This window comes from Strix aluco, chromosome 1 (assembly GCF_031877795.1).
Source record: "Strix aluco isolate bStrAlu1 chromosome 1, bStrAlu1.hap1, whole genome shotgun sequence".
In the NCBI taxonomy this organism is placed as follows: Eukaryota; Metazoa; Chordata; class Aves; order Strigiformes; family Strigidae; genus Strix; species Strix aluco.
Window position 1 is genome coordinate 103,959,610 of NC_133931.1, and position 20,594 is coordinate 103,980,203.

A 20,594-nucleotide genomic window follows, 5' to 3' on the forward strand; every position below is an offset into this window, starting at 1 on the left:
TTATGCTGCTTCCTCACAGTATGGAGACTTACATTGTTTTCTGGAGTTTGCATACAGAAGGGAGCAACTGTAGGGAATATTTGCCTGTCGTTCTTTCCTTCCTTGTCAGCCTGAAGTAGCTTTGTCAACATGTAGACATACCACTGTGGAAATTTGCAAATAGGATAGCTGTCATTTGTTTAACACAAGTGGTTGCATTGCTGGCCTCCAGATCTTTACAGCTGTTAATACAATCTGTAAAGAAATGGACTCTTAACGGCTTTTCTTTCAAAGTTCTAGTTTATGTGCTAGTTGGTTTATTAAATTTTTTTTAGATCTGTTACGGTAGGCCACTGAACACTCACATTTGAAATAGATGGTACAATCCTACCCTATTCAGCAGCAGTGTTAGTAATCTGAAATTCTTAGACCTGGAAGCACATGTATAGTTTATAGTTACCAGTGCGATGTAAATGTCAGGACTGACGTTTGCTGTTCTAAGAGCTGTTTGGTGCCTTTTGTGCTACTTTTTTCACTTAACTTGTTTAGAGTTAATAATGGAGTTTCTGGTAAATTGGTAAGCATTTAAGCAGCATTTAAGTAGAAGTTTTGGAATCCTGATTTCCTCTTTCTCAGCTCATGAAATATTCATAAGGTTATGTGTATTTGAGAAACTTTTAATTTTGTAGCTTCTCCTAGAAATGAGGAAGTTGTCAAATTAAAACTGGATTTGGTCACCATGACACAGCTGGTTTATAGATACAGAATAGAGATTTAAAAATAGTACACAGTAGTATATAGGTAAAGCCTAACAGTTATATTGGGAACTGACACATTAGAGAGCAGTGACTTCTTCAAAAGAAGTTTTAAAAATGCCCTTTTTAAAAAAGAATATCAGCTATTACCCACAAACGTGTATGTCTCTTTTGACTTTCAGATTTTGCTGTCAGTGCCATCATGAATTCATACTTGGTGTTTGTTCTGTTTGTGTTTTGGGTTTTTTCAAGATTGTGATATTTTACAGAAGGAAAGGTTCAAGATCTCTGCTTACAATGAACTCTGAATCCCATGTTGACAATAGTGTGATTGAGCTAACAATGTTCTGAGTTGTGGCCAGTTTTAAGAATGAAAACATTGCAGTCCCCACTTGTGTATAAAACAATGAATAGATGATAAATTGCACCTTTTTCATAATATAGGGTTCTTTCGTAAAAGGCATTCTGAAACTCAAAGGTATCATTTTGAGGCAAAAAAACAGGGCTTCCTGCTATGATAAAATTAGACCAAGATTTTTACAGGTTTTCAGAAGGATTCAGGTATTTATCTGTGCAAATTAATAAAGCCTACATTAGTAAGTACTACACTTCTGCAAACTGTTTTTATAAATAACTTCCAATATAATTACCTAATTTTTAATATTGGCAGTACTCTTCAAGTGGAAAAATTCAGTTAGGCTCACTATGCTAACCTACAGGCTAATGGTTTGGAGAAAGAAGGCTTTGTTACTTGTGAATGAACAAACTTGATACTGATTTAATTAAAAGCCTGAAAATCGATGCCTCTCTTAAGAGTCACTTTTCAGAGTGGAACTGCACTTTATAATACTCTAGCATTTTTTTTCCTAGTGATTTTCACTTGTGTAGGTTTTACAGTCTTTTCTTTGAAATTGGTATTTTTTTCTACCTCAAAGGTGGAGAAACTGACATCGAGAGGTTAAGCAGGTTGCTTTTACTCAAATTGGACAGTAGGAAGACTAAAAATTAGCAAGGTTCAGTGTTACCCTTGGTTTAATTGTACCATTTATGGAAGATAAAAATTAGAATTTAATCACTTCAGTTGTTTTGCAAAATTGCAAAAAACCAAATGTATTTGTAGCAAGAGAAGCTATGAGACTTGAATTATGATTAATTACTTGTATAAAGATAGTGTGGGTGGGCTGATTCGTAAGTTAAAATCTTTTTATACAGCACTGCAGTAGATTAAAATCAGGAAGTCTTTGACTACGTAGCAGTGTTGACTTTCTGTGGGGTCATTCTTAGCCTCAGGAGCCCCTAAACAGGTAAAACATGAATATTGTCTTAAGACTTGCATGTTGCCAGTGTGAGAAGTACCAGCTTTTTGAAGATGGTGGATTCACATTAGTGACTCTTTGACTTAAAATTTCTTTTTAGAAATTCAAGACCCTGAATAATTATTTGTTCTAATCAGTAAGTCTTAGGGTTTTTATATAATAATGAGCTGTTCCAAGTAGGAAATCCAGGGAGAATGGGACATCTGTTTTAAGTGTTACTTAATTGTACTTAAGCAGCAAGGACCAGTTTATAGTCTATAGACTAATTCGGATCCATGGGATATCCAGTGTTACGCAGTTTTCTATTTGTCATGTAACATGGCAAAGCTCAGTCTTCAGTCATCCCCTAGTGAATTTGCTATGTGTAACTTTGCACTTGTCAGGAAGGTGAACTGGCTACATGTGCAGTTTTAGTGGTTTCTAATTTTTCAGCCCTTTGTGGCAAGGGACGAAACATGCAAATTGGTGAATGTATTGAATTTTTTTGTGAGCAAGTCAATTAATGTACCAGTCCCCCTGTCTTTAATGTGAATCTTCTCCCTTGCATATTTTTTCAGATTATGGTATTGAATCTCCTAAATTGTTCAGTGTATGATGCATTCTGCTGTCTTAATCTTTTTATTGAGAAGTTTGTTGCAAAATCTACTTTCCTTTTTTGCATATCAAAGTCTGCAAATCCTTAATAGACAGTTTTCAGTCAGTATGCAAGTTAAAGTTGGAGGGACGGAGAGATCTGCCTGTAGAAATGAAATTAACTTGCTTGAAGATCCTGTCAATTTAATCGCTTTTTTCTGCTTCAGAGCAGCTCACCTGTGTATCCTTTTGTAAAGTAGAAACTGCAATGGAAAAAAATTTAGACCTGTGCATGCAGGTTTGGGAGGACTTCTGTTTTTCTTCCCTAAGGGACCATTATACTTTTGGCTCAGCTTCTAGTCTTGTGCACTTAGGTATGACCAGTTAAGTGCCTATGAAAAACCACTGCTATTCTGCAGAAGAATGACCTCAATTTCATAAACAGGCTATTATCTCTTTCATTAAACTGCCAAAAGCCAATTGGATAGCAAAATTGTAAAGCAATTTTAACTCCTTTTTTCCTTTCCCATTCTTGAAATTGGCAGTCCTGCCCCGAACCTTTCCTAGTTAGGTTTGCCCATGCAGTGTTACTGAAGTTTTGAAGAAAAAAGATCAAGAACATCGTAACTAACTGTAATAGTCACACTACGAGTTGCAGAAGATGCATGAATCTGTCACTTCATCTCAGAATGTTTAACATGACTTTCAGAAGTATTGCAGAACTCTCACTTTGCAACCTGCAAAGCAAAAGAAAAATGAATGTCAGGAGAGATGAGATTAATGATATAATGGATAGAATTTGTCCATGTTTCAAATGTGAAACATGTCTTTGCTCTATCCTTAAAGGGTGTTTAACAATGTAGTGAAGCTGAAAATATATGCCAAAACTCTGTGAAATTGGGAAAATATCAATAACTGCTGTACATAAGAAGAGAACAAAATGTGAAAGCTAGTAAGTTTCCTTTAAAATTGGAGAATTGAGAAGTTGTTTGAGAGCTGGTGATTTGAATTTTTTTTTTTTTTACTTTTGAACTTCTGTTTATGCAGTGGGAGCTGCTCTGTTCCTAAAATGCCACCTGACTGAGTTTACATCTCAGTTGACCTTTTTTTTTAAATTGCAAAATGGTCTCTGTCAAGAAGTAGTTTTCAATAATTTATACCTATGTTATCTGAAACTTTAAGATGTTTGTTGGAAAGTCTTGATTATTGTAATATTCTTCTGCAGTTATTTGAAATCTATTGAAACCTCTTATAATATTAGAATTTCAGGTCTTCAAGAACAGGTTGTCCTTTTGCTTTTTGAAAAGCCAATGCATTTTAAAAAACCCAGCAATTTTTCTTAACATAGAGAGACAACATTAGGTCTTTATTGCTTCCAATATTTCAAACCAAACAATGACTTCATTCCTGGTATTTAGACCATTTGGAACAAGTTATTAAAGTTATTAAATTATTAAGGCATTGAAGAATTATATAAATATAGTCTAGCTGATTGGGGAAACAGTAAGCAACAGCAGAAACAAAACTTGAAATTTTAATGTAAGAAAGAATTTCAAAAAGAGGCTGGAAGAGAGGAAATGTCTGGGGGACTGTTTTCTTCCACATTTTTGCAGCATCCAGGAGATTGGATAAGAAGGAATGAAGGCTTTCCATTTCACCCAAGATGTGATAGTACATAGAGGAGAGGAGCTAGGAAGCTTCTCTCTAGAGTTTTATGTTGGTGATTAAAGACTAACCTCAGTTCACTATGTGAGATGGAGTTTGAAAGAAGGATCCAAGGACAGCACTTGCACTGAAAGGTCAGCATCCTCACCTTGGACTCACTGTAGCTTTAAGCTTTCCCCCACTGCCTGCCTCCCCCACTCCCTCCCAGCTCCCCATTATATTATGTATACTCTTAATTATACTGACAACTCAGGCTAATAGATGCCAGATAAACTTTCATATGGTCTATACTTGACTCCCTTCATTCAAGAGTTTTATGGGTTTGAGACAAGCTCTGTTACCAACTCCAGAAGCAGTATGTCAGAGAGTACTCAAGGTACCATGGGTAGGATGTAATAACAAAAAGAATTTGAAAATACTACTCTATGAAGTTACTGTTCTTTCAGGAGTGGTTTGCACTGAGGTAGTAGAGACACTTTTTAGTAAAAAGAAACAAAGTTGTTTCTGATACCCACATTTTGTTTACCTCATTTCTTAATTTTTTTTATGTGAAATACTTGTTAGCGCATATGAGATATTTATTAGTTTTTCAAATCACTGCAGTTCATTTCAAAAGGCTTTATCTTGGGAGTATAATGAATTACTACAGACACATTTCAGTGTTCCAGTTCTGCATAATTCTATATGTTGCTTTAGGCAAAAGCCTTGCGCCTTGGTGGACTATAAAGTCTGGATGCGCAGCCACTTCTGACAGCTTTGGACTTTTTATTGGTAATTACACAGATGGTGAAGAGTGTTTTGCTACAGAGATGTTTTTAGAGAAAAAATAGTTTGCAAAAATAATTTATGCAGTGAATAACATTGAGTGTCTTTTTTCCTCTAAATGCATCTTCACTAAGATGTATTATTGCATTATTTTAATGTTCTCTGATGTGGTATCTAATGATTCTTATTTTTGCTAGTCTAAAGGAAAGTGTTATTTGTTGATTTGTTAAAATTTTAAGCCACTCTTTGAATTACTGACAGATTTTACCATTTATTTTTTAGTGGAATATGCCCTGTCATTCACATTCAGTGTAGAATTAATTGTCTTGTATGTCACAGGCCACTTCCTTACATGTGAGGATATACAGGGTGCTCTAACAAGACATGATAGTGAGTAATAGATGGTATTCTGTAGTGTTACACTAAGCCACCTAGAAAACAGTCTGATAAGGAAACTTTTCAATTCATAATGTGAAATTCCCAGGATTGCTAGACTGAGTACAAGCAAAGGTGCAGTGAGGGTTCCTGTTGGTATACTTGGCACCAGGAGTCTGCTTTTGTCTGCCCTACATCATGTTGCAAATGAATGTTCTACCTTCTCTTGTCCTCTTGAGGCTTAGTGTCTTTTCATCTTTACTGTAAATGCTGTTAGAACATGACTGTGGAAAGTACAATTGTTAAGTTGATAAAATTACTAGTACTTGCATTTGATTAGGATCTCTGAATGGCTTTGGTCATACGTGACTGTGTAGGTGGCGTAGATCTGAGACTTAATGCAGCTGGTACTAGGATTTCTGTGGCTGTTATTACTATAATCAGTTGATTGACTTGGTTATCACACTGAAAAACTGATGAAAATTGTTAGTGGAGGAATTGGAAACCAAATAGGAAATGTTATCCTTTTGTTAAAGCTAACAGACTTAGAAAGCAAAGTAAACATGATGTTTGCTAGTATACACTATTCACTTCTAGTCAAAACTTGAGAATTTATAAGGAGAATTCACAGGCTTCTACAGTGAAGCAGACTTAAGTATGTTGATTTGGTATCAGACTGTTCTTTTAGTGGTTGATCTTTAGTATTAGTTACTTTAGATTTTAAAAAAATTGTTGAGGTTTTGACACTAACTTAATTTCCATAGGTATCTTGAAATTCCTGTAAAGAACTGCTAAGGTTTCTCACTACAGCTGTTTTATACCTTGGTCTGCTCTGCTACTCCCTTCACCCTCACAAACATGTTATGACAGAGTTAGGAGTCAGACTGAAGATACAATTTGTCTTATATTTGGGGGTGGGGGGAAGGTGTTTTTAGCAACTGAAAAATTTTAAAAGATCATTATCAATAGCGAAGAGTGGCTTTCAGAAATAACTTTAGAGACAGGCTGAACAAAAGTTCCGATTTTCCTCTGACATTGTACATTTTAAAAGTGCTAATGTCATGGAAAATGTATTAAAAATTAGCTACAGAAGTACACTTATTGACTGAATTAAACATAAAACAACTGTTAATTTTGCATGAAATGCAATTTTAAAGAGCAAGTACTGAAAATAATTACTCATAACATGAATCTTACTACCTTTCACCAAATGCACATGTAAGTATAAGGAATTTTTTGAGGTTAACCCTGATCTCTCTTCACTGAGAGTTATGATGAGGAGGTCTCATGGATTTGGAACCTAGCTTAGTTTCTGTTTTGTAATTAGTATAACTTTGAGAGATGATAGAATGTGCACTGACAAATCTATTCATAATTCTTGGATTAAACTCTAAACTGATTGCTGCTCATTCTGTGCTTTTGTGGGTCTTCTGTTCTAATTCATTCAGTCTGATTTTTATTTAGAACCCTAGCACCTGACTGTATTTTGACATACTTGTCATCTGATACCTGCTAATCAGATGCCTGCTGCTTGGAATCATGATAGTGTTTCTGATAGGAAAGGATATTCTGTATGGGGGTGTGCTTCAGCTTGTCAGGCTGTGTAAATATCTATATGTTCATATTCTGAGTTAACTGCTTCTGAATTTATCACCTGTTACATCTTGGAAGAGGATATCCGTATGTCATGACTTGTTTGTCTACAAGGTTTTTTGGGGGGGTTTTTTTGGTTGTTTTTAACTCATGAAAGCACTTTTTCTGGAATTGTAGCAAGAACCTGAGACTAGAACAACTGAATTCTGATGAGATTAACAATAACTCATTAAGCAGTAGCTTAACCTCTCTGTCTCAGTTTTTCAGTCTATCAAATAAGAATGTTAAAACTTAAGTTATACAAATATTAATATGTTACAGAACATACAGAAATTAAACTGGTACGTGTGCTGTGTATATTTTTGAATGAGTTGTTCACAGCAGTTACTGACTGGGCAGCTCTCAAGAATGAAAAAACCTCTATTTCAACTTTTTGATATTTTACTTGTCTAAAATGAAATCTTCAGGCATTTCTTCTGACTTTAGAGTGACTTACCTGTTTTCCACTATAATTGCCAACAAGTGTCAAAGAATGCCAATTACATCAGTAACTTTAGTAGCCAAGCAAAGCTACCTGTTGGTAACCGAGCTGTGACTAACAACTCGTGTGTGAGAATGCTCCATCAACTCTTGACTTGTCAGAAATAGAAGTGGTGTCTAGTAAGAGATGTGAAAGACTCCTTTTTCCAATTTTACAATTCTGTTATTGATACTGTAGATCAGACTTGAGTATGTCCATACATATTTTTTTCCTCTTAATACTTCTACAATACCTAACTGGTTACAAAACTAGACTTTTAAAACCAGTGACTTATTTAATCAAACTGATGAAATCTATTTATTGTGTTTATCAGAGATCCATTTTGTATAAATTATAACATTTTCACCAAATAGTAACATCTTCAAGTATAAATTGCATTCTAGGGTTTATATTCTTGTGACTCTTTATTAATGTCTGCCTAAGTTGACTACATTTCTTCTTTTTTTTAAGGTAAAGTGCAAGTTAAGAGTTCAGACATACAAGTTGGAGACCTCATCATAGTGGAAAAGGTTGATACTTTTTAAATATATTTTAGAGACTAAAGATTATTTACATGCTAATTATCTTCTGAAGAAAAGTATATCAAGGTACTTATCTGTGAAGTACTAACTAGCTAGTGTTTCAGTTCAAGTCTTATTTGAAAATCTTCAAGGAAGTCTATTTTTGAATTAATTATAAACTTAATTGAATAAGCATTTATATTCTATGACTTGGTATATGCTTAAATTTATCTAGTGAAGGGAATACAATTACTGAATTAAATTCTCTGGCTTGTGCTGTGGTGGATGTTCTAAGCTGTCTGATTACTGATACCTTCTGATGCTCAAATCAGTGTTTTTCTATGTCTGAAGCCTTCAAGGATAAGTTATATTTTTATATATAGAGAAGTATATATAATTATAATATGTATATAATAAATAATATTAAAGTTTATATATTTTTAAAAGGCAAAAAAGCTTTCCAGTTTGATTATAAATGGTGAGAGCTGTGAACAACTTTTGTCTCTATGTTAGTATTATAATAAAGACAGTGTTGCTTATTTCAGTTGGTTTTCTGAGGTACTGAGAAATTACTGTGACCTTGAAAATCAGCTTGATTTCCTTGTCAGAGGAAACTATTTTTACTTAAGTTTATTCTGGAAAGGTGACTCACTTTCTGGGTGCCAGCAAGTGATTCCCATCATGCTTTGTATTAGAGAGCTAATCCATGGAGATGCTGGAAGGAGTCACCTCAACTTGAAGCTTGTATCTACAGCTTTGTTTGAAGTGTTGTATGGCAAGTTACAGCTTAGCAGAATAATCCTTAGTGGAACCTAGTCAGCAACTAGACTTTTCTAAACTTGGTGGTTTTATTCCTATTTAGTGGAGTAAATTACTTCTGATAAAAGAACATCCTTCAGCAAATATGCCCTCCTGATACATTTTGTGCTTTCTTATTTGTTAACACCTCTCCTTTTACTTGGAGAATTTGGAGAACTCATAAGTTGTTAGTGGGCAGATTATTTTATTTTTTCAATAAGAAACCCCTCTTCTCTGTGTTTTAGAAAACTTCTGTTTCCTTCCTTTCTGTTTTTTCTATAGTCCAAAGAAAGAACAATACACCCAAGTCTCATTTAGTTTTCTGCTCTCAGCTTAAACTGTATCTATGTTCATGTAGTTTGTACTATTTCTTGCCTTTTTTTTCTTTTGTCTGCTATCTGTACCTGATATCTTCTTGGGCCACTCTGAGCAGCATATACTAGGGTAGACAAGATTAGTACTAATATGTCTGGCCTTTACATCTGTTTTGCCTTACGCCTTGCTACCTAAGAGTGCAGGTGGAGTCACCTTGCAGCTGCTCACCTGCACCTATTTGAGATCTTCTAGGAGACCGAGAATGAGATACTTGCTTTGATTTTTTTATTAGGAAATTTTTTAGGGCTGCCTTAATCTCTAAACCTGGAATCAATTACTATAGTGTAGGGAAGACTCTAGTGGCTACATAAGTAATCTGCTTTCCCTGAAATTTACTGAGAACCATCATTCGAATTATGCTAGAATTTGGAAAACTGGAATTACTTTGGGGATCAATCTGTCTTGTATGAGGTAGGTCATTAGCATCTATTTCAGCATTATTTGCAGCAACTCACAGATCATATGTTGTGAGTACCTGAAGTTTCTAATGAAAAAAAGTAGTGTTTAAGGATTTAGGGAAATAATGAGTAGAGTACTTTTTGATGAAGATTTTACTTGGGTATCTCAGTAAAATGCATATAATAGTTTGAATGATGTCTTTCAGCTTCAAGCTCCCTTCTGCTCCAGCAGAGCTTTTTTCCTTTCTGGCCTAGCTGGGGGTGCCTTCAGACTAATGAAATTAAATGTTTTCTGGTTCTGTTGAGAAGTGTATTTTCTTGGAGCAAGCAGTTTTCAGTTTCAGAGTATGGCTCTTAAGCCAAAGAACCAGTCGGGAGTGAAATGTTCAATTGCTTACTCTAATAGCAAAGGAACAAGTTAACATTGTATTTGACTGGAAGATGCATCAACAGCACTTCTGCAGTGAAATTAATGACTCATTTGAGCTGAAGATCCATATGTTAACTAGTGACTGCATCACAAATACTAGCTTAAGTGAAAGGCTTTTCTATATTTAAAACTTGAGTATTCTCTGATTATTGTCTTTTTTTTTTTGAATAGGCCTGATTAATTTCAAAGCAGTTCTGTGTGACTGCAGTGTGCTTAAAACAGTTTAGTTCCAAGTAATATATCTATTGTTTCAACTGAAAATTTTGTAATGCACTAATGCTAAGGCAGGAAGAGGCCTGAATAGAAGAAAATATTGCCTGTTTTCAAAAGCTAAAAGACATTTTTATAAGTTAGCTGAAAAACTGTCCCCTGCCTTGAATGGACTTGCTACTTCCTAGATGTTCTCCTTGGTTTGTGTTAGATACATTTTTAGTTTCCTGTGGGAGCACAGGTGTGCATAGTGTTCCTAAATAGAAGGGATGAGTTAAAGAGTTCAGAAATTGTTGTTTAGACAAGTAGTTTATTGACAGTTTGGAATACATTTTGGAGATGTGAAGGGGGCATAAAAAGTTCATAACACAGTTAATTATTAAGAATAACACATAACATTTAATAATAACAATACATAATAGTGTTTTAAAACATGCGAAACAGTAATGCTTTATCTGAAAACTCTGAGAGCGCGTCTTGGAGCTGTAAAGGGACACAATTGTTTTTTCTTAATTTCAGGTGTAAAGTGAAATTAATCCAATATTTGTAAGGATTGCAGTTAATGCTACCATGCAGTATTGCACAGCATGCAGATGCAAGAAGACAGCTGGGAAGTCCCTATTCCGTTTATAACTCAGAAGTAAGCAGGAATATTTTAGTCAGTGAAAAAAGTACATGGTTCATTCCACATGAATGGAGAAGAAAGGACAGTAAATGCAAAATTCTGAGGGTCTGTAGCTATGGGCAGTTGTAGGGGAATTGGGAGACTGACTAGGGAGCTGGAGAAGCTTATGTAAATAACAATTTCATTATAATAACATGAGAAAAATGAAAAAGTAATTTGAAAGATGTTAGCAGTTGTATTTTTCAAGTGAATGTTGTAGCCTGTGTTGCAGGGAAATACAGGTGTTGTTTGTGGGTTTTCTTATTTTCCGGTCTGTCTGGTATTCCTGAATGGCGTTAGCCATGGGAACCCAGAAGCTGGGGAAGTACTTACCTTGTGCTGACCGTTGTCTTGCCATACTTTGATCTCTAGGAATGAATCTGTAAGTCTGCAGCATAGACAAATACTGAGAGAAATGGAAGCCCTCCTTTCCTGGAGCTCTAATTCTGCCCAGACTTAAGCAAAACAATGTATTCAAGTCATTTTCATGACTTCTATATTCAAATTTCAGTGTATATCAATAAACATTTCTAGCTTCATCTCTGTGGTAATTGAGATTACATAGTTTCTTCATGGGTTTCTGAATGCTTGAAGTTGTATGTGTTGTCATTTTAACTTGTTCCACTTTGATAAATATGACATGAGAGGGCTAACATGATTGACATATTGCTGCTGTTTGTCTGTGGCAATGTACAACAGAATTTAATTTTCTCCATAATGAGGTGTTAAAGATTTTTTTGTAGCATACTTGCCATCTGTTTCTGTGTAGTCACTCTTTTATAGTGACTAGGTACATCTTTGCAGGGGGATCTTTGCTCTCCAGTGTCAGCAGTAATAGTGACAATGGTTTTTGTTATCTAGTATTCCTGTAGTACCTTTCTGCCCACTTCCAAAATATGGGAAACCTGATGAAAAATGAGATGTCAATCTTAAATACTGTTGTGGTTTTGTTTTGTTTTGTTTTTCCTGAGGGAGAAAGTAAAGACAAGACAGTCTCTAGCCTTCCCTACATGGAAACATACATTCAGATATATTAATGCAGAAAAGCTTACATTATTTTACAGGAAACAAAAGCAAGCAGAGAGAACACATTAAAAAGACATAAAATCAAGATGCATTTTTTCTATTAAAATGTAAAATGCTCACTTGACTAATTTGATCAGCGTGCAACTTCCTCAAGGGGGGACATCGGGGGGAGGTGCTAATCTCCTCTATCCGGTGACCAGCGATAGGACATGAGGAAATGGAATGAAGCTGCATCAGGGGAAGTTCAGGTTGGACATTAGGAAAAGGTTCTTCAGGGAATTAGTCCAGTACTAAGCCTGTCAGAGTTCAAGGAGCATCTGGGCAATGCTCCTAGTCAAATGGTTTAGTTTTAGGTAGTTCTGTGAGGAGCAGCGAGTTGGATTTGATCTTTATGGATCCCTTCCAAGTTAAGATATTCCATGATTCTGCCTGATTTTGTCAGGCATAAAGACTTGAATCTTGGATAGCAAGTACCAGGTGAATGTTTCATTTACTGAATGTGAAACATGCCTTCTCTGTGAAAGTTGGTAATGATTTGTAAAAACCTGTTACCTTATTCAGATTATTAGAACTTCTATTTAATTTAGTATTAGATCACTTGACTGTTATTTTTGCAAAATTTTCTGGTGGTGTTCAAGTGTTTTAGCTTGTTTACAAGTAATTGGAAGTTTGTAGGCATGAAGCCAGTAACCTGAAACTTGTGTAATGGATTTATGTCAGAGTTGGCAGGGAAGCTGCAAAAATGTATAGTTAATCTATATGAAGACTGGATAGCTGCTTAATTGTTATTGTCATTTAAGGAAAGATTTATTTAATTTTGAAGTTGCATTTTCCCTTTCCTCTTTTTTTTTCTTTCCTCTAAAAGGTGCATAATAATATGGTTATTGTTTTTACTGCATCTTTTTCCAAGTCTGAATATGAGATATTCCTGGTTGAGTCTGGGCTCATGATAGGTAATAAATTTCACTACATCTTGAATTATTTTCTGTTACAAGGCAAGATTCCAAAAAATGCTGTACTAGCTGCAGTTGTAGGTGAGCAGCCTCTTCAAGGTGAATAGTGTTGACATACAGACAAGCACATGAATTTTTAACTCTTTGGGCTTTTACAAATAAATGGAAATTGCTGCAAATCAAGAAGTATGCATGCATGAAAATGCATAATTTTAAGGTATGAGGAGGCATTTTTGCTAACTGCATAGGATTTTTAGGTAAACCAGAACATGCATCTGTTATCTAGTGTTTCCAAACTTGCTTGTTCTCCAAGCATCTTGTTTGCTTGAGATAGTGCTATCTCTGTAGCCCTTCCTGGCCCCTCTATACTGAACTTTCCATCAATAGAGAATACAGTTGCAGTTGCTTCCAGTCCCACTTCTGAATCAATGTCCTTGAGAGTATGTAACAGGGAGTGGCAAAAGGTACCTGCCTCCCAGAGACTGTAAGAGTTTACATCATCTTATTTTGAAGCTGAGCCTATATAATGTAGAATCCAGTTATGGATTATATTATATCCAACAGCAGTTGACTCTGACAGATCTATTCAGATCACACTATTCCGAATGGCACTGTTGTGGCTGCATGATGATCTCCAGAAAGTTTCTTTGGAGTAATGGAAAATTTTGCCTATCCAGGATGTTTTGTGGTCAGAAACATTCTTGCTATATGAGTGTGGCTTCTCAAGAACTGAGGCAAATGTTAGAGTACAGCATTATATATGGGAAAAAGCATCAGCTTCAGTGGTGGTGTCTGGTGTAAATGCACACGTATTCTCCATTATGAGTGATACATTGTGAATTTTTTCACTGTCTGAACTGATTTGTATGATTAGTCAGGCATAGTATTTTGAAGGTCCCACACACTAAGTGTTATACAAAGCAGTGTTTCAATAACCTTGATAGATGGATTTTGAGCTGTTTTGTTGGAGGGTTCCGTGAGTGTACATACTTCTAAGGCTTTTCTTTTGACATGCAGTGATAAAGGGGAAGTGCTGCCTTCAAAAAAAGATGGAGGGTTAAAAATGGGAAACTATGTGTCTGGTTTCAAATCAAACCGGTTTGAGTGTGCTGGGCTTTTTTCTGTTCATAGCAGTGTTGCATCCTTAAACGTTGAGATGGAGGACTGACCTGACTCAAATGAACAAAAATACCCCTCTGTGTTTTGTGTTGATCTTTCTAGGAGGTTTTTGAATGTTTGATGATGCTGTGGTCTGGGCTACTGCCTAGATTCCTGTTGGGATAAGCACGTTCAGAGCTGCTACATGCTGAATGCACTTGAATGTCACATAATTTTGAACCCATTATATTTTTCTTTGATTGTTAACATCTTTGTAATAACTCATAGAATTCCTATCTTCCACTTTGATACAGTGAATCAAAGTATTGTGACTAGGATTACCCTTATAAAATTTACACACAGGATTCTGTATGCATTGTTCAGTACATGAGATGGTAATGTCTTGAAGTGAAGTTTTCAGGTTAGCTTGACCCTATCTTCACTGCTGTTCCTTCTGTATAAAATAGCTAACCAGTTTTCTATAGCTGGTAGCTTGTGTGCAAAATAGAGCCACAATTGAATTATTAGTGCTGTATTAATTTTGCAGTTTGATTATAATTGAAGTATGAAATAGGGAATAATTATGTAACTTTGAAATGCTCATATACTGAACACGCTTCTTAACTTTTTATGTTGAGTAAATTGTCAGGTTTTTAAGGCAGAAATCTATGAGTTTTGTGTATGCCATGTGGTGGGCTTTGTCAGCTACATTTATTTTCTTTCCCATTCAAACAGACAGTCGAGCTCTTAAAAAATAAAAGATGAGCCTTAGGTATGCAGTGGCTTTCAAGGCAGTATCAACCAAGTATACCAGGAAAACCTGAAATTTATTCTCAAATGGAAGTACTTTCTATGTGAAAATAATTTGTGCGTTATATCCTCTTAATAGGTAATCTGAAATGAATATTAAGAAATATTTTTTAGCATGAAACTAGTAAAGCCATTGCTAATAACCCACTGAGATTTCTTAATTGGTTAAACGTAGTCTGCAAATGAAATGCAAAGGAATCTTTGTGTTTAGCTTCAGTATCAAACAGTACAGCATGTGACATACTGGACATAAGTTGTAATGGAAGAAACTGCAATTTTCTTTCTGCAAGTATCTTTTCTCATTGCTCTGTCCACTGTTCACTCTGGTCCCTGTCAATTTAGTATGTCACTTTTTTCCGTTCCAGTCCTTTACTTCTTTAAGGTTTTGACATGTTTTTTTGTACTTCCCCCCCATTTTTCATGCTTAAACTCTATGCTGGCAGTGTGTAACTGGTGCTGGTAGATGCCTTGTGAACAAGTGGTGGGATAACTAAGGATTTGGGTAGGCATGTAGCAGACAGTGTGTGGGGGGGAGGGTGGTATTGTTCGTTTTGCCCTTTCTGTGAAATCTTAGATTGGCCTTTCTGTGGTCAACAAAAAATTGAGAATGTGATTTGATACAGATAGTTCAGTGCTTGAAGGGGAAATGAAACAGGTATGCAGATGCATCTGACTGTGCATATGGCTCTGTGCCTTAGATACTGAAGAAGAAATTCTATTCATTTTTCTCTTTGTAAAGAGGTGGTTTATAGATATGTGAAATAGGAAAATGCTGTTCCCTGACTTTCTGTTTCCTCTGTGTATGTTTGTGTGCATTGGGAGAGAGGAGAATACTTGGTATACGTAATGTTTGCAACTTGTGTGCCAAGACAGATGTTTTAAATTTCACTGTGTTTTCTATTATATATGCTGAGTGTCAGTTTTGCTCAATGAAATTATTCTTTAAAATATTTCAATTAGATATTTATATTCTCGAACTACTGTTTTCAGTCAAGAAAGTGTAAATCTCTTGTAGTTCTTCAGGTATTTATGATTCACTTATAAAGAGCATCTGAAAGGATTAGCTGTTGTTTGCTTATTGTATAATTTTTCGAAAATATTGATTTCTGAATTGCAAATGCTGAATGTAAAGTACTGTGAGAAATCCTATTTTAATTGAGTTTCAATCCAAGTGTGACCTTTTAGTGATAGATCTTACTGGACATTTGATTGGAATTAACTTTTTTCCTACTTAAAAAAAAAAACACCTTTTTTTTTTTTCCCCTCTTCTCAGAATCAACGAATCCCATCTGACATGGTGTTTCTCAGAACATCGGAAAAAACTGGTATGTTTTGATAATTCACATTGGTTACGTGATAAATTTGTGATTGCAGTAAAATTTTAGATTGTGCATTGTGGCCAGTTTGAAGTGCTCAAATAGATTGATGGTAGGAGATCTACCTTAGTCAGATTAATGGGAGAGTGTCCATATGTGAGAAATACAGTATGCTTGGACTGTAAAACAGGAGAAATCCTACTGTGAACATGAGACCTTTATAGGTATATTCCTCTAAATAAATGATTTTATGACTTGTTATAACAAAATGTTTAGGTAAAGCAAATATTAAGACTACTTTATATTTAAAAGACTGTACTTGTTTCATATGACTTGACATTATTTTAAATTATTTACAACTAATCATTATCTTCCAACACACGTTTAAATATCATCTGTATTTCATTTATTAAATTGAAAAGAACTGAAGCCTGAACCTACTAATATGTGATTAAAATAACTGAAAAATATCTATTATAATCTAAAAACTTGAAATAACTGAAGTTTTTTACTTAGATATAAAACTGCCTTTTTGGTCAGTCAAAAAAAATTGAGTGTGAGAAAGAAAAGTACTTCTCCTTAGCTCTTTCTCTTCACATGGTGATAGGGGAGTACTCTTAATCTTTGAGAAACAAATATCTCCTTTATAGGAGCCCTATAAATTATAGCTGTTTTGATTAAAGTTTAGAAATTGCTATTGGATGCCCCCCATATAACTCAAATGAGTTTCCCTCCTTTATATTACCATTTCTCTTCAGATCCTGAAGAAATGTCTGATATTTGTCAGACAGCACTAAATTTCATGAAGCTAATATTGGTAGACCCTGTATTAGTAGCACTTGGTATTTCACTGTGGCACTGGAGTTCTATCATATATTTCAGATAAAAGGCTAAATTTGCAGAGATCATTTGTAAGAGAAGACAAATATTTCCGATAGCCTACAGAATACTACTAGAGCTATATATTTGCTGAAAGAAGAAGAAATTACTGTATAGTTACTGTGTCTTGCTAATGACTTTGAAATGCTGATTAGATGCACTAGATCATCTATAACTGGTCTGGACTGACAAAATTTCCTAATAGTCTGTATATAATCTCCACCTTGGTTAACCACCCTCTGGTTCAGGATGCATGGGTTTTTCTTTTTATTCCCTCCCACAGTACTGCATTTTATTAAAATGCATAATGCTCTGACAACTCAAATCTCTTGGATCCAGCATGATTTTAAAAGAATTGATAATGTTTTTTTGGACTACTCGCAATGTCATCTTTTCCTACTGACCCAAAAACTGTTTCAGCTGAAATCACAGCTCCTAGAAAAGTTGAAAATAGGAGGACTTCTGCACCTGTAGAAGAATTACTTTAGGCTACTTGCATGCAACATGTAAGAGGTAGAAGGTCAATGTGTGTTGATCCAAAATTCTCCTAGCCTTCAGTAGCTGTGTTGGATTAGGTGTTACATATTCAGGCATTTGGAAGGAATCGTCATCCACCCCAGCAGGGGTATGTATCAGTTGTAATTTCTTTAAGTGATGTTTGCACAGTAGAAATGTGTAGGGAACTCAATATGTAACATTGTGCGGTGTTTGCTGTTGTAGGAGCATCAAGAACTGTTCATCTGGTGAGAGCTAGCTTGGTGTCCTTAATTAGGATCCTTACAGCAGTTGACATCAGATGCATTGTCACTGCTGGAATAAATGAACAAGATGAGACAGTTGCCTAGTTTGCCACAAAACAAGTTCTTAAATTATGCAGTTTGCATATCTGCACTATAACATGTTTTCCTCCCTGTTAATTCTTAAATTCCTGGATTCTGTTTGTGAGGTTATAAGGCACTGTGTAGTCTCTGTTCCCTGTAGTACTATTAGTTGAAGGATGGTTGTCAATGAACAATACAGGCCAGAAATGCATCTGCACAGGATACCTTTGTGTCTTGATTGGAATATATATGAATAGTAAATCTTGAAGTACCATAGTTAATAAAAGTTAAACTATCTCTTTGTGAAGATACATATGGAGGGAGGGGAACAGGGTGAATCCCTATGTCAGAAATGGGTGAAGAAAACCATATTAGAAAGTAAAATTCATCAAGTCTACTTCAGTGTTCAGTGTTTAAGTCTACTTCATTCAGCTTTCTTAGAATGTCATAATTAAAATTTTCCTGTAAGAGGCTGAATTAATTTGTTATCTAGGAAATAAAGCAACTTACTTTAAAAGTTTATGTTGTAACAGTAGACTTTCCATAATTGATATTAAAAAAAGGCTTGTGAGACTTTGAAAGAACTGTGTACCTACTATGTAAATGTTCATTATAATGTAAAGTGAGTAAAAGAGCAGATTGAGTGAAATCTTCCCAGAATTCTGATATAAATTACTTATATACACTTCTGCTACACATGGAATGTGATTTTTAACGTTGAAAATGCACCTTCTATAAGCATGCAACAGGTTATCTAGTTATATTGATGTTGCACTTTAAAAACAAACCAAACAAACAAACACCAAAAAAAATAATCCCCTGAACTTCAAGCATATGGCAGTAATTGTTTTTTGACTAAAGACTGAACACTTACATCGGTAATTGTTTCTTCCTGGATGTTGCAGTTTTGACTGATTTATGGTTTAATTTATAGTTGACACTTTAAGTACTTTGTAAAACACATTAGTTTTTGCATGGTTTTATATTCTATATGTAATTTTATTTTATCTTCTGTGCAATAAAACAGTTTAACTATAACTTGTTCAAACTCTATTCTTTATAGATTTATAGTAACTAATCTTAAAATCCAATCCACCGTGTAAGCTTCTTTTGGGGCAAAGTACTATTTTCCAAATTCAATATTTACACTACATATTAGTGTAGTCTGTAGCACTGCAGTATCCTATATCTTCAGTCAAAAAAGAAGCTGTTAGTTATAAGTGGGTGGTTTACAAGGTTCAGCCTAAAACTTCTTCTTGTTTCTTTTTATGCAAGTGTGGTACCATGGAAGAAACCAGACAGTGGCATGTGCTTGTTTTGCTCCCCTTCTACTTCCCACCCATCCCCCAAATGTACTTTTAGGAATGTTGACTTTTTTAGGATACTTTTTACTCTACATAGCAGAGGCTGAATTTCAGTTAATCGAGCTTATTTTGTAAAACTGAATTCTTATTAGATGTCTTTTTACTTTATCATATACATTGTCTTTTATCTAGTCTGATATGATGACTTGATGCTAATTGTGTACATGTATCTAATTTCTAAGATTCATAGGGGTGTTTTTTTTTAATTGGACTTTTAGAAAAGTTCGTCTAAAGACTAATGTAGGTGGGTCTTTGTATTCATGTTTGAGCCTGTGACATTGATATTCCTCTCTTTCATGAATGGAGGCAGCTAGATGGCTGTTTGAGTTTAGAGTTAGGATTACTTCCTGGGGGGGATGGAGCAGGTAGAAATCACTCCTCAGATATGAATTCTTTGCTGTTGTCAGGCTCCCCATATAACAGAGGTTTCTACAAGATCTTCACTGGCTTCCAAAATAAAAAAAAAAATTAAGAGCAACAAAATTCTGGAATAGTATCTTGGTTTTATATATATTTAAAAAGGGGAGGGGGAAGATTAAGGCTGAATCTTGATTTTGCTCATCACATATGGCAGAGATGACAAGCAACTTGGAAGATTTGTCCCATTTATCAGCCTTCCACCAGGTTAAAAGAAATGTTTATGCTGATGTGGCTGCAAAAGATGGTTTAAAGGTTATTTTCATTTGGTGTATAAGCAGGCATCATGCCAAAACCAACTGACTACCTTAGTGGAAAGCTGTTATGCAAATGTAGGCAAGATCTGTGTTATACCAGCGGAAAGCTCCCTAACTGAAATTAAGCTAGATCCTAAGTGGCCTTTAACATAGTTTTTAGGTTTTTTTAAAAAAAATTGCTTGGCATGCTCTCTACATTTTATTTGTCCTACATGCTATATCAATCATAGATCAAAAGCTAGACAGGGCATTCCAGACATCACTGTATAACTTTATAATTGTCCACAGGAACTGCCAACTGAAGCAGGTGTTAATGACTTCAACATTATAGGAATATTATCAAAGATACTGTGTTTGTAACAAAGACAAGAAAAATTTCAAGGATAAACTCCTTCCTCCTCTAAGCTTAAACTCTTTCCTTCTCTAAGCTAAAATCCTTGTCCTTCACCTTGGTGGTGCCTGGTGCTGTTGGTGCCTTGGTTCAGTGACTGGCTTCTGATCCAGGTCAGCTATTCCTATGCCAACACACAAAAGTGTTCTGATGAGAACTGGAACTGGTCCTTTATGAAAATCTGGTCCATGTCTTAATAGGACTTAGTATCTCTGGAATATTTGTGCTCTGTTAACTTTCAAATGTGAAATTCTGAGGGGAACACAAATTTGATAAGGTGGCTACAGTGTCAAAAAGAATGAATGAAGCTTAATTTTTTTTCTTT

The 20,594-nt window shown here is 35.2% G+C and overlaps 1 protein-coding gene across 3 annotated transcripts in view; it reads left to right on the forward strand.

Annotated features, from left to right (window-relative positions):
* ATP9B (ATPase phospholipid transporting 9B (putative)) overlaps nt 1-20,594 on the forward strand; it is a 172,249-nt gene that overhangs the window by 34,517 nt on the left and 117,138 nt on the right. For all 3 annotated transcript variants that reach the window (XM_074829700.1, XM_074829710.1, XM_074829720.1), the window contains 2 exons: nt 8,013-8,071; nt 16,098-16,149. In XM_074829700.1, the coding sequence (XP_074685801.1) occupies nt 8,013-8,071; nt 16,098-16,149 (111 nt within the window). The remainder of the gene's footprint in view (nt 1-8,012; nt 8,072-16,097; nt 16,150-20,594) is intronic.